This window comes from Marmota marmota, unplaced genomic scaffold (genome assembly GCF_001458135.2).
Source record: "Marmota marmota marmota unplaced genomic scaffold, marMar, whole genome shotgun sequence".
NCBI lineage: Eukaryota > Metazoa > Chordata > Mammalia > Rodentia > Sciuridae > Marmota > Marmota marmota.
In genome coordinates, this window is record NW_025999925.1 from 4,870,336 (window position 1) to 4,885,807 (window position 15,472).

The 15,472-nt window shown below is 34.6% G+C and overlaps 1 protein-coding gene across 1 annotated transcript in view; it reads right to left on the bottom strand.

The window, feature by feature from the left end:
• The window catches only part of Bdp1 (B double prime 1, subunit of RNA polymerase III transcription initiation factor IIIB), a 90,089-nt gene that overhangs the window by 41,488 nt on the left and 33,129 nt on the right, over positions 1-15,472 (bottom strand). Inside the window, exons 14-19 of the mRNA XM_048800109.1 lie at positions 13,825-13,916; positions 12,678-12,879; positions 11,758-11,897; positions 4,126-5,569; positions 2,938-3,125; positions 2,067-2,289 (exon numbers count right to left, since the gene is read on the bottom strand). Of these exons, the coding sequence (XP_048656066.1) occupies positions 2,067-2,289; positions 2,938-3,125; positions 4,126-5,569; positions 11,758-11,897; positions 12,678-12,879; positions 13,825-13,916 (2,289 nt within the window). The remainder of the gene's footprint in view (positions 1-2,066; positions 2,290-2,937; positions 3,126-4,125; positions 5,570-11,757; positions 11,898-12,677; positions 12,880-13,824; positions 13,917-15,472) is intronic.

Genomic DNA, 15,472 nt, shown 5'->3' on the forward strand with positions numbered 1-15,472 from the left:
TCAAATAGGGCTGGGTTGTAGCTCAGTGGTAGACCGCTTGCCTAACACATGAGGCACTGGTTCAATCCTTAGCACCACATATAAATAAAATAAAATGTGAAAATACTCAAATAGCTGGGCTTATTGATGTACCCTATAATCATCCCAGCAACCTGGGTGGCTGAAGCAGAAGGATCCAAGTTTGAGGCTAGCCTCAACAACTTAGCAAGACTCCAGAACATAAAAAAGACCAGACATGTAGCTCAGTGTGTAAAGCACCCCTGGGTTCCATCCTCAGTATTCCCTTCCAAAAAAGTACCTATGAGCAAATATACAAAGACACTTATTAGAATAATTTAATAGCCCCCACCCACCCCCAAACAAACAAGATATTGGACATACAACAGATCTATGAGTGGGAGATTATATAAACTTTAATTTCTTTACAATGCAATATGACATAGACATTTAAAAGACAAATTTTACCAGACATGATGGAACACACGTATAATCTCAGCTACATGTGAGGCCGAGTCAGAAGGATGGCAAGCTCCAGGGCAGCATGGGGAAACTTATCAAGACCTGGTCTCAAAATAAAAATTTCAATAAAGGTCTGGGGATGTAGCTCAATGGTAGAGCACTTGTCTAACATGCACAAAGACCTAGGTTCAATCCTCAGTACCTCAAACAAAGACATTTCTCTGTATTGATCCAAAGAAAATGTTCACAGTATTGTGTTCAGTAGAAAAATCAGAAGGCAAGAATGACGCCATTTTTGAAAATAATAAAAATACTTGTATATTATTTTATAAATAGCTACACAGAAAAGTCTAGGAACAAAAATGCAAAGCTGCTATATGATTAATTGGGATGGAGGGATGAGACATTATAAAGGACTCTCACTTTTTAGAACATAGGTATTTTTTTCCAAGTTAAAATTCTTATAATCAGAAAAAATAATTAATAAAAAAGTAGTTTATCTTTTATAAACATAAGGTCAGGAAAAATATAAATACTGATGCATAATAAAGAACTAAAGTACTTTAAGATGCCATGTAAGAATTTTAATTCTTGTTATGGACCATATACTGATACTCTAATTCATACCAAGTTTTTAATTTTTCATTTCACCTTCACAACAGAGTAAAATAAAGCACTATAATTCCCATTTTCCTAGAAGAAATCTGTTACATCATTTGGCTACAGTTGCGAAGCCTGTTAGATATGAGGCATCCCTCAAAAGTTCATGTGTGAGACAATGTAAGAATTTTTTAGGTAAAAAGAGTTAGAAGTGTAGCCTAATCAATGGATTAATCCATTCTAAGTATTATCTGGGTCAAAACAGTAGACAGGTATGGTATGACTGAGAGGAAGGAGGTCACTGGGTGCATATCTTGGGGTTTACATTTTGTCCCTAGAGAGCAGCACACTGTCTCTGCTTCCTGATTGCCATGTCCTGAGTTGATTCCCTCCACCATGTCCTTCTTCTATAATGTCCTACAAAGCTAAGGATCTGGCCAACCAAGGACTGAATCTCTGAAACCATGAGCCAAAATAAACTTTATCCTCTTCTATGTTATTCATGTCAGGTCTTTTGGTCAGTGACAAAAAGCTAAGGGCTAGGGATATGGTTCAGTGGTATAGTGCATGCACAAGGCCCTAGGTTCAATCCCCAGCACAGAAGTGGGGGTGGGGGTGGAGAGCTAACTAAATATAGCCAGAACCTCAACTTCCTATGACACATTAAGATTCCTACACAAACTCTGCAGAATAATGAGGCACATTAAGCGTGGGAATGTAATCATACAAAATAAAAATTATATGAAGAAACTTACAACTATAGTAACCCCCAACCCACATACACAAGCATCATCTCTTCTTTTCTACCAGGGATTGAACTCAAAGGCACTTAACCATGGAGCTACATCCCTGGCACTTTTTATTTTGAGGCAAGGTCTCACTAAGTTGATTAGAACCTGCTAATTTGCTGAGGGTGGCCTCAAACTTGCATCAGCCTCCTGAGTTGCTGAGATCACAGGCTCGTGCCAACGCACCCAGCTCCCACAACCTCCATCTTAATCACTCACATGTTGAGAAGGGAGAGTACTAGCTTGTTCACTGTCCTGCTGTATCACAGTGGTCTCTACTTCATCAGTTTCCAACTTCTTCCCAGGTACATATTTTTGGGCTTCTGCAGTCTCTTTCTTTAAAGCTGCTCTTGTTAAATTTGGTTTTGGTCTTTTTAATAGGCTTCTCACAAAAGGTGCTGGTTTAACTTCAGGTGCCTTCTGTTCTTGAAGAAGAGATCTGCTTTGGGAACAAGGATTATCAAATTTTAGAATGAACTGAAGGGGCAGTGCAAGTGGGATTGAAGGACAAACTTAGCAATTAGCAGTAAACATTAAAACCTAATTCTTTTTTTTATTAAATTATTTATTTATTCTAATTTGTTATATATAATGGCAGATTGCAATTCATTTCATATTACACATATAGAGCACAATTTTTCAAGTCACTAGTTGTACACAAAGTATTTTCAGACCATTTGTGTCTTCACACATGTACTTAGGCTAATGATGTCTAACTCACTCAACTGTCTTTCAAATCCTAATTCTTAAAAGGAAAACAAATCAACTTATTTGGTAGATTCCAAAAACCAAGAGTAGTACAATCCAGGCATGAATCTAGGGAATTACATTGTCATTATACAAAGAAAGCAGTTTGTAAAACCTATGTTGACTTAGGAGTAGGTGGTCTGTCAATTTTATATATGATAGTGATTCTTACAAGCCAGTGTCAGAATGACCTCAATCCCGTCTCCTAGTTTTCCAAAAACTATTTAAAAATCTCTAACACTATCCCGTATGTTATGCCTTGAAACCTTAGTTTGACATAATCTATAAATACAACTTTATATGCTTTTTCTTTAAAAACACTTCGACCTTTATATACTTATACCTTAAATTAATATCTGAAAACTGTTCTGGAACATCTGGAGGTCTTATCTCCTGGTCTTCTATTTCACCAATTTCAGAAGTTTGTGAAGAAGTCTTCAAATGACTCAAATGACAGGATACCTCCTTTTCAGAATTTCTGTTTTCTTCTGTAGGCATATGCATCACTGACAATACTTCACTGCTAATATTCTAAGGAAATAGTTACAGTAAATGAGCACATACACATTCTATAAGCATTTCATACATTACAAACTTCAAATGTCTATTGTCTTCTGGACACTTTCCTTTAAAACTTTCGTTCTTAATTTCTAAATAAAATTTAACATACAAATGTTAAAACCCAGAACCAAGGAAAAAGTTTTCCTTTTATATTGTGCATTAGGATTTTTCCAAACCACAAGTGCCATTATCTAACCAAGAAAAGGTCAGAAGGGGCTGCAGCTGGGGCTCAGCAGTAGCATACTTGCCTGGCATGTGTGAGACACCAGGTTTGATCCTCAGTATCACATATAAATAAATATTATAAAAGTCTATCGACAACTAAAAAAATATTTTTAAAAATGTGTATTTAAAAAAAAAGTCAGAAATAAAATTCTTAAAAAAAAGGATGAACTTCAAATAACATGAACAAGATAAAATTTTCAACAAAAGAAACTTAGAAGTAACGTAAATCAGGTAGAACAGTAAATAAAGAGAAATACAGACACAAATATGGCCAAAATAAAAATTCCAGCATATGTTCACACTCCTTTTATCAAAAAAAAAAAAAAAAAACCTTCAAATAGTTATTAAAAATTTGTTCGGCATGGTGCCATATGCCTATAAAAACAGGGACTATGACTACAGAGGCTGAGACTAAAAGTGGAAGATCTCAAGTTTGAGGCCAGCCTCAACAACTTAGTGAGACGCTATCCAAAATAAAAAATTTAAAAGAAGAGGATGTGTCTCAGAGATAAAGTGTGTCTGGTTTCAATCCCCAGTATCTAAACTTTTTTTGTTTTGTTTTGTTTTTTAAAGAACACAGTTTTTCAAGGTCCAAAATATAAAATTTTAAGACTGGGAAAGACTTGCAACTTTTAGAGATTTAAAGTGTTGTTGGATTTTTAAAGTCAATAATCATGGAATTATTTTGGTAACTTTGACCTGAAAAAATTATTTTTAAAAAACTTAAAGGACAAAAAATACATACTTTCATATCTAGTGAAGGTACGGTACTGGTGTCACCACTACTGCTCTGCATTACATTTGCTTCAGTTTGCTTTGAAGTACTGGATTCCTCTGATTCGTTTTCCCTTGGAGAAATGTCTGTTTTTCCAGTTTTTTCCAAATCTGCCACCATTTCCTCGGTAACACCCATCTTTTCAGATCCTCTCTTCCCCAAGGAATTTTTTTTTCCAGTATCTTTCAAATCTGCCTCCATTCCCTCAGTGGCAATCATCTCTTCTGATATGGTCTCCATCGGGGAAATGTCTCTTCCAGTATCTTTCAAATCTGCCTCCATTCCCGCAATAGCAGTTATCTTTCCTGATATGGTCTGCATCAGGGAAATGTCTGTTTCAATTTCTTTCAAATCTGCCTCCATTCCCTCAATGGCAGTCATCTCTCCTGATATAGTCTTCATGGGGGAAATGTCTCTTCTAGTATCTTTCAAATCTGTCTCCATTCCCTCAACAGCAGTCATCTCTCCTGACACAGTTTCCATAAGGGAAATGTCTATTCCAGTATCTTTCAAATCTGCCTCCATTTCCTCAATGGCAGTCATCTCTCCTGCTACGGTCTCCATCAGAGAAATGTCTCTTCCAGTTTCTTTCAAATCAACCTCCCTTTCCTCTAGATCATTGACCGTCACTAGCACCTTTTCCCTTTGGGAAATATCTCCTATACTTTCTTTCAGATCTGTTTTCATTTCATCTATAGTTGTGACTTCCTCTGGAGCCTTTACTAACCCAGATATTTCTCTTCCTTCAGTTTCTTCCAAATCTGTCTTTCTTTCCTGAGTGATATCAATCTTTTGTGGAGTCCTGTCCCTTATGGGCATCTCTCTTCCAGTTTCTTTCAAATTTGTCTCCATCTCACCTATAGACTTGATCTCTTGGACATTTTCCTGTGGGGATATTTCTCTTATTCCAGTTTCTTCCAAATTTTTGTCTATTTCCTGAATGGCATCAATCAATTCCTGCACCTTCTTCCTTGGGAAAATCTCTCTTCCAGTTGTTTTCAAATCTGTCTCCCTCTGCACAGTGCTCTCGGTCATTTCTGATAGCATCTCCCTTGGGCAAATTTCTCTTCCAATTGCTTTCAAATCTGCCTGCATTTCCATAGTATTATCAGTTATTTCTGGCATCTTCTCCATGAGAGAAATGTCTCTTCCAGTTTCTTCTAAATATGACTTAGTTTCTTTAGCAGTAGTGGTTGTCACTGGTACATTCTCCCTCGGTAGGGTGTCTAGTTTTACAATTTCTCTCAAAGCCACTGTCATTTCCCCAGAGGCAAGAATCTCCTCTGGTACTTCTTCCTTAGAGGATCTCTCTCTTCTTCCATTTCCTCTTCCTATATTTGGCTTTGGTTTCTGAAATCGGGTCCTTGAAACAGGGACTTGTTTAACAACATCTGCTTGTTTATCTTCTTGAATGCTATTAAAAAAAAAAAAAAAAAGAGGAGACAATCAAATTTTAAACAAGAATACCAGCGGAAGAAATGATAGTCAAGAAATCATTATGAAAACACCAGACATGCTCAAATTTTAAAAATTAAGGGGCTGGGCATAGCTCAATGTTAGGGCATGTTCTTGTATGGCCCTGGATTCAATTTCCAGCAATAAAAATTAGAATGAAGTAAAAATAAAAACAATCAAGGAAGCCCCCAGGATCAGTGGAGAAAATTTTAAAATCAAAGGAGAAAAAAAATTATCTTTTTACATTATAGTAAATTTTAAAGTAATAACTGTACCTACTTATACAAGACACATATAGAAAGGTCAAATATTAATGAGATCAATAACAGTAGCCACTAATTGTCCCTGAATAGTCCCTTTCCAATTGTCATTCTCACCATTCCATGCAAATACTAGCTGGGAAAGACTCTGATAATCTATGTTGGCATTACTTCATGATGTTTTTCTGTATTTCCCTCTCTTTGCTCCAATTTTCTTCTACCCAGACATACATTTTGCGATGACAGACTTGACCATCTCAAACAGTTAGATGAAAATATGATTTGAATAAGAAAGTCTTCTAAGGAACTAGGTCTGCCTTCCAAACATTTTTTTATTTGTTCTAATTAGTCATACATGACAGCAGGATGCATTTCAACTCATTGTACACAAATGGAGCACAAGTTCTCATTTCTCTGGTTGTACACAATGCAGAGTCATATCATTCATGTAATAATACACATACATAGGGTAATAATGTCCATCTCATTCCACCATCTTTCCCATATCCACACTCCTACTCCCCTCTGCCCAATCCAAAATTTCTCCATTCTTCTCTCCCCCACCCTCATTATGGATCAGCATCCATTAATAGAGAAAACATTTGGCCTTTGGTTTTTTGGGGATTGCTCACTTTGCTTATCACCGAAGTTTTTTAGTTGTATATGGTCACAATACTTTTATTTATTTGGTGCTAAAGATCAGACCCAGTTTCTCACATGTGCTAGACAAGTGCTCTACCACTAAGCCACAACCCCAGCCCCCAAACATTTTTTAAAAATTTTAAATGACACAATGCACTAAATATATATTTTTTTATTTTTAGTTGTAGTTGGTTGGACACAATACCTTTATTTTACTTATTTTTATGAGGGCCTCACATGTGCTAGGCACACACTCTACCTCTGAGCCTCAATCCCAGCCCACAATGCATTATATTTTGCTGAACTATTGGACATTTTTTTTACAATCACTATCCACAACAAGCACTTTGTTCTCCAGAAAGCAACAGCATTCTTTTGCTTTGTATTTTCCATGATAGCTAGTAAAACCAATTGAAATACATACACAAATGAAGGAGCTTAGTTAGTATTGAGAGGTCGTTAATCTTAGGCAAAAGCTAGATCAAAAGAAACAAAAAAGATTTATTCAGCCATGTCAGGCTGAACAAGTATATAATTGCACATTTAACAGCTTTAAAAAAAGATTTATTAGGGGCTGGGGTTGTGGCTCAGCGGTAGAGTGCTCACCTAGCACAAGTGAGGTGCTGGGTTTGATCCTCAGCACCACATATAAACAAATAAAATAAAGGTATTTTAAAAATAAAAAATAAATTTAAAGAATGTGTGTGTGTGAATTATCCTTAAAATTCATGAACTTTAAAAAAATATATTAAAAATTATGACTGCAGAAGGAGGAGATGAACAGAGGATGGTTAACATGTATGAGGGTATAAATATGTAGGAGAAAAAATGTCACAGAAGGATAACTATGATTGACAATAATTAATTAGATATTCAAAATAGCTAGTAGAGATGATTTTTAAAAAATTGTTTTTGTAGATGGACACAATACTTTTATTTTATTTATTTATTTTTATGTGGTGCTGAGGATCCAACCCAGTGTCTCACACGTGCTAGGCAAGTGCTCTACCACTGAGCTACAACCATAGCCCGTAGAGAGAATTTTGACTGTTCCTAATTCAAAGAAATGACAAATGTTGAGACAACAAATTTGCCAATTACCTTGATAATTATACACTGAATATAAGTACTGAAATATCCCACTATGCTCCATAAATATATGTAATTACTATGTGTCAATTAAATATTTTTAAACATTTTTAAAATAGAGGAGCTAACAGACAAGCACTTCTTGTAATTAAGAAAAAATATATTTTTTTATTTTTTTGAAAAGAACTAAAGCTAAGCATAATGGCGTACACCTGTAATCACAGCCTCAGCAACTTAGCAAGGCCCTAAGAAACTTAGTGAGACCATTTCTCAAAATGTAAAAACAGCAGGTCGGAGGGGACACATTGGGGAGGATACGAAGGTCTGTCACTCAGTGCTAAAGTGCTTCTGGGTTAAATCCCCAGTATAAAAAAAGACTAAAGTTAAATGACAGGATTTTCAGGATCTTGCTCCTTTCATACCTAAAAACAACAGAAACTGCACCATTCACCTGGGGTAAGTAAACACAGAAAAGGGCCACAATGTCAGGTTGCCAACTTTAGAAGGAAGGATGACCAATGAAAGAAAATAAATGCAAGGCCCACCCAAGTGCAAAATTCCCTCCTACCAACATGAGCCCAAAGTCAGTGGGCAGTACAGTATAGGCCATCTCAGACCATAAACATTTTGAGATTTGAAAAAGATACTATATCAAAGGGATAAAAAAAATAACAAAAATAATGAAAAGGAAGCTATTACTTGCACGAATTTTTGTAGGATCTAAACTTTCTTCACTGAAATATCTGTTTTTTTATAATGTGATTTTTTACTTAAAAAAGTCTTTAGGAAATAGACTGATTTTCAAATTGTACTTGTTTATATAACTGAGGTATTTATATCTATCACTAACCTTAGTGAACAATAAATGCAAAATTAATATAAACTGACAAAGGAAATTTAACGTGGTTAATCCTGGATGGATTTCACCCCATTCCTTTTTTTTTTTTTTAATTATTAAATATTTATTTTTTAAGGGCTGGGGATATAGCTCAATTGGTAGCTCAGCTTGCCTCACATGCACAAGACCCTGGGTTCAATCCCCAGCACCACAAAATAAATAAATAAATAGATAGATATTTTTTTAGTTGTAAGCCAACACAATACCTTTATGTTATTTTAATGTGGTGCTGAGGATTGAACCCAGTGCCTCAAGCACACTAGGCAAGCATTTTTCCTCTGAGCCAAAACTGCAGGCCCTTACTGCATTCTTTATTATCCTCATCCAAAAACACCTAGCTTTTAGTGAGGTTACTCTGCTAGGAATATGATTTGAGAATCATGAGAAAAGAGAATTTTTATAAAGTCATATTTTCAACACTGGTTTATCCTTTAAACATATAAATGCATTAATAAGCAAATACTTTATTGGTAGTTTCCTTATTTCAGTATCAATTCAAATTGTAAGATACAAACATGAAATGTTTTAATTGTGCTTAAACAGCTGAAACTGTTTTTATATAATAAAAGGACTTTCATAAGTTTATTTTTATGGATAAAAAATATGATATATGATAACTCACTGAGTTCATGAATAATAAATCAACAAATATTTCCAAGTCCAATTACATGCCAGAAAGTACCTATGAACTGGGAATACGATGATGAGCAACACAGACCTTTTCTCATAGAATTCATATCAGCTGCATAATTAACTGAAGAGCAGTTTTTGAGACTGGAATTCAGATATTAATTAATTCAGAATATTTCTCAACTTAAAATATACAATGGATCCATAAATTCTCTCCATGGATCACAGAATTTAAGAAGAAAAGCAAACAAAGGAGATCATGACTAAAGAAAGGATAGGCACAAAATTATACATCTACTTCCAGGTCCACATTGTGTTTTTCTAAAATGTAGAGTTAAGAATCTACAAAACATTTGCATGCCTCCTTAAGATAAATCATCAATCATGACACAAGCCCCAATATTTATATAAAAGATACATAATTGTCTAGAAGATTGTTTGAAAAAAACATTCACTAATTTATCGAATGAAGAATTTTTTAATACATTATCCATTTCTCTTACACAGCATCTTGAACAGGCCAAAGTGTTCAGAGTAGGGGAAAGGGAAAACTGCCTAGTAAATACAAAGAGATATATGATTTGACAAAACACAGAATTTTAGAATTTTTTTTAATGATCCTGGACATCCAGAAAGTCAGAAAAGTCACATGATAAAGCTACCTGTGGAGAGGGAAGTTGCTGAGATCAAATTGTGTACTGGTGTTAACAATATCTACCAGTTTTCTGAAACTCAGAGGCACCCAAAGAAAATCTAATTTTCTACTAAGCCACATTATTATTATGTGTGGTGCTGGGGATTGAACCCAGGGCCTTTTGCATGAGGCAAGCACTCTACCAATTGAGCTATATCTCCAGCCCCACATTAATTTTTAAATGTTTTTTTCATTTACATTTTTTTCAGTTGAATGCAGGCTCCAACCTGTCAGTTTCCTGAAAATAAAATCTGATACATAACAAGTAATATAATTGGACAGGTTCCTACTCAAAAAATTCTGTGGCACATTGGTAGCGAAAGAGTTGAGGGGTGAAGCAAAAATAGTAGAGGAAGCAAGAAATACAGAAAATTTTCTGTTTTAATAAAGGTTTAAATACATTTAAATTGGTGTAACAAAGCACAACAGCTGGGTATGGTGGTGCACACATATGATCCCAGCTACTTGGGAAGTGAAGGCAGGAGGATCACAAATTCAAAGCCAGCCTTAGCAACTTAGTGAGGCCCTAAGCAACTTGGTGAGACCCTGTCTCCTTGGACAGTGTATACATGGGAGTCCATTATTGTTCTCTCTGCATCTGTGTGCATTAACCATTCCCAAAATAAAAATTTTTAAGGTACACTAATAAGTCCATCACTCTGGTTTAGTACCCTCCAGAGGGGAAATAAAAACTTTGGCTACAAAACAGTATGGGTTTTGGGCTGGTGTTGTAGCTCAGAGATAGAACACTTGTCTAGCATGCAAGAGGCACTGGGTTCGATCCTCAGCACCACATAAAAACGAAATAAAGATATTGTGTCCACCTAAAACTAACAAATAAATACTTTTAAAAAAACAGATGGGTTTTCATTAATAAGTTCTACATAAAATTTATATCAATCTTTTTTAAAAAATTTTTTTGTAGTTGTATATGGACAGAATGACTTTATTTTGTTTATTTTTATGTGGTGCTAAGGATTGAACCCAGTGCTTCACACGTGCAAAGCAAGCATTCTGCCACTGAGCTATAGCCCCAGCCCTATATCAATCTTAAATAAAAGCAATATGTGATCAATCTAATACCAAAAAATAAATAAATAAATAAGAAATAGCATTTGTAGGCTGGGGTTGTGGCTCAGTGGTAGAGTGCTTGCCTCGCACATGTGAGGCACTGGGTTTGATCTCAGCACCACATAAAATAAATAAAGGTATTGTGTTTATCTATAACTAAAAAAAAAATATTTAAAAAAATAGCATTTACATATTTACATACAGGCATTTAACTTAATATGCATATTAAGTGATAAGCTACTCAAGTTAACACAAATTCTAATTTATGGTAAGTAACTCTTTTCAAGCCACCAATAACTAAGAAGTCAAAATAAAAGCTATGACATAAAGTTCCTTGGAGATCAAGTTGTACTTTGAAATATCTTTGAACATTTTATGACTTGTACTTATCACACAGAAAATAAATCCAATCTGATTTGGTCTAAAAGAACTGATTAAGTTCTAAAACCATACAAAATTAAGCTTGGCACAGTGGTGCACACTGGTAATCCCAGAAACTCAGAAGGCTGAGACAAGAGGATTGAAATGAAAGGGCAGCCACAGGTCCTTAGGGAAGCCCTAAGCAACTTAGTGAGACCCTGTCTCAAAATAGAAAATAAATGGGGAGATGGGGTTGTAGCTCAGAGGAAGAGCACTTGCCTTGCATGTGTGAGGCACTGGGTTCAATTCTCAGCACCATATATAAATAAATGAATGGAAAATAAAGGTCCATCAACGACTAAAAATATATACTAAAAAAAAAAAAAATGAGCTGGGTACGATGTAGCTCTGTGGCAAAAATGCTCCTGGGTTAATTCTCTAGTACCAAAAAAAAAAAACTATACAAAATTCAAAAATTACATCATCAATAAAATGATGCTTACCTTAGACATTCACTAAGAGTCTTGGGCTCATCTGGTTCCACTTTTTGAAAAGAAGAATCTTTTCTCTCAGGTTGTGATATGACATGTGACATTTCCCTATTGAAATTTTTACATGACTGATCTTCTATTTGTTGAGGAATCTTAATAACAAAGAAAAATTTTTTAATATTTTAGATTTCACAATCAAAGATAATTTTTAAAAACTGCACTGAATATTTTGTGTTATATGAGAAAAATGAAAAAAACTTCAAAACTATAAAATGAAATTCAAAGGGTTCTTTTTAAATGTATTTTCTTTAGGTATCTCAGAAAAATTTCATAAGCCACAACTTTTACCTTATCTCAAAGCTCCCATTCTTTTCTGCCAAATCATAAAGCAAGTAACTATTTTAGACTGATCTGTGAGAATTATTTCATGGTGTCCCTCTTTCTGAATCTTTCTATTTATTATAATTGCATTACAACCAGATAAATTACAACAGAGGAAATCCAAATCTTACATCATACCAACCTTCTTATAAAGACTATGTAAATAATCTAAAATTCATGATCTTTGTTCCTGGAATTATGGTTTAGAGGGAAACTTTCAACATCTTATTCTATTTGAGCCAATACTAAAAGTTACTCATTTAACTATCTTTTCAAATGGAAAGGGTAATTCAGAAATTCGTTGAGTAATAGGGAAAAAGCAAGCCCAAATATGAGGGAATGTGAAAGCAAATTACAAATCATGTCAATGATCAAAATCTAAAATGGCTTTACAGTTAGCAAAACTGGTATCTATGAAATTTTGACGATAAATTTAATAATCAAAGAAACACAAACTATTTAGCCATTTGTTGTTTTTAAAAGGAATGAGAGATTTATGTTAAGACTATGTACTTACTTAACACAATGTGAAAAAAAATCAAAGTACTTACTTCTCCATCAACACAGGACTCATTTTCATTATTCTCCCTATCAACCCCAATTTTTTCCTGTGATCCAAGAATTTCTTTTCTTTCTGCAGCTTTCCCTATATTTGGCTTTGGCCTTGGTAATCGGCCCCTTATTGGTCGTGTAGGTCTAAAAGCCTTTGGTTGATTATCTTCATGCAGACAAGATTTGTCACTCAAACTAGAACTACAAAAAAATAAAATCAATGTTTATTTTGAAGTCACAAACTGATTGTTTTTTAGTATTTCCTTCTCCATGATATTAACGAGAAAACAATTCAGAATATAAAATAATTCACAGGTATCCTCAAGAACATCTTCAAGGTTATTCATACATCTAGTCCCTACTCTTTTGAACAGATATAATCCTGGAAGCCTGACTACAAAAAATATTTTTAAATCAATTTTTCATTACAAAATTGGTCAGCCAGGTATGGTAGTGTACACCTGTCATCCTCACTACTTGGAAAGGTGAAGCAGAAGGATGGCAACTTCAAGGGTAGCATGGGCAACTTGGTAAAACGCTGTCTCAAAATCAAATAAAAAAGGGATGGAGAGGTAGCCCAGTGGCTGAGCACTTTTGAAGCTTACGTCAGGTCCTGGATTCAATCTCCAGCATCACAAAAAAAGAAGGAAAAAAAAAACTGGAAAAATCTACATCAATCAAGGATGTAATACTAGTATGCCTCATACAGAATACTACTAAATGTTATACAATTCCAGGATATTAGTCCCAAATTATAGTATAAATTGGACCACCTGAAATAGCCCAGAACCTACTGGTTAAAGTCACACTGGAGTGGAGTTGTTATGGTTCTCCACATTGAGTTAAATAATCCCTTCTGAAATCCCTTACTATAAAATTTTCCAGAAATATTATCTTAACCATTCCTGTATTTAACAACACATTGTGAAAATTACAAATGTAATTGCTAATTCAATGGGTCCAAGCCATAATTTGTATTTATGATGTCAAGCATAGAAAACATTACTAAAATGTTTCATCACCACCTACAGTTGAAAATGGACTTAAATTAGATGAAAATAGTAATAGAGTTTATCAAGCAGAAAACAAGTGATTAGAATCATTCCTAAAAGTTAACTACTTTTGTATTACTTTCTAAGTACTTACTTAGATACAGTTTCAGCTTCTAGGTTCTCTCTTTCTGTATTCTCCATTTCAAAACAGTCACCTGTATTCACTTCATTTTTTTCCATGTGATTCTGTGAATTTAATTTTTACAGTTAATCTACTTATTATTAAAAAGTTCAAACTTTGTTAGAAACAAATGAAAATTAAAACAATGAAATTGCATTTTTTGTATTTACACCAGGAAAGATTTTCTAATAATCCTAAATGCAAATGAGAATATTATAAAACAAATAATCTCATTCATTAATAGTCAGCCCTTTTCAATTTGAAGAGTCTTGAAAATGTTCATATCCTTTGACTCAGTAATATCTTGTGAAGACTTTTAAGAAAGTAAATGGAAAAATATCTACACACTAGATTGTTCAATGGAACATTAAATAAAATAGCAAACACTGCAGACAGACAAATTTTCCAAAAATGAGAAAATAATTAAATAAGTTCGGTTACACACCACTGTAAGAGTATCACTAAAAACCATGTTTTCATTTTTGCCTTGTACCGAGGATTGAACCCTGGGCATATTACCACTCAACCACTTCCCTGGCCCTTTTTTTATTTTTTATTTTGAGATAGGGTCTCGCTCAGCTGCTTAGGGAGGCTGTCCTTGAACCTCCAATACTCCTGCCTCAGCCTCCCAAGTAGCTGGGATTACAGGTGTGTGCCACCATGCCCAGCAAAAACATGTTTTTCAGAAGTTTAATGATATGAAAAAAAAACATTTGTGAAATGTTAAATACCAAAAGATATAAAATTAAATTCATATCACTACTCAATTTTATAAAAGAAAACCTAGGATGATAAATGTGAAAAGACTGGTTGCATCTGGATAATGAAATTACAACTTATTTTTGTTTTGATTTTTAAATCAACCTGTATTTTCCAAATTTTCTAGAATAAAATCCTATTATTAAGATTAGGATAAGATAGCTGTACAAAAAACACACATCTCCCCTCCCCCCACAAAAAAGCTAAGAAAGATACTTCACTTAAGAAAATAACTAATCAAAACTGATCAATGGCCAGGCATGGTGGCACACACCTATCACCTCAGTTACTTGGGAAGCTAGGTAGAAGGATTACAAGTTTGAAGCCAGCCTGTACAACTTACAAAAAACCTGTCTCAAAATAAAAAGGGCTGCGAATGTAGCTTGGTGGTTCAAGGCCCTGGATTTAATTCCCAGTACTGAAGAAAGAAAGCTGGCCAATGTTTTAAAAAGCAATTTAGCCAAAATTAAATTTTTCTAATATAATTCTCAGAGACAGAAGGACACAGGAACATTCACTCAATACTAACAGCAATGTAAATAGATTCTTTGACAATGCATAAGAACCATAAAAATATTTTAATTTGAACCAATAATATAATCCCCATGACCCATAAAAATATCGTTTCTTTAAGAAAACTCTACTTACGCTGGGTGCAGTAGCACCATGCCTGCAATCCCAGCGGCTCAGGAGTTTGAGGCAGGAGGATCACAAGGTCAAAGCCAGTCTCAGCAATGGCAAGGCACTAAGCAACTCAGTGAGACCCTGTCTCTAAATAAAATACAAAATAGGGCTGGGGATGTGGCTCAGTGCTTAAGTGCCCCTGGGTTCAATACCTGGTACCAAAAAAAAAAAAAAAAAA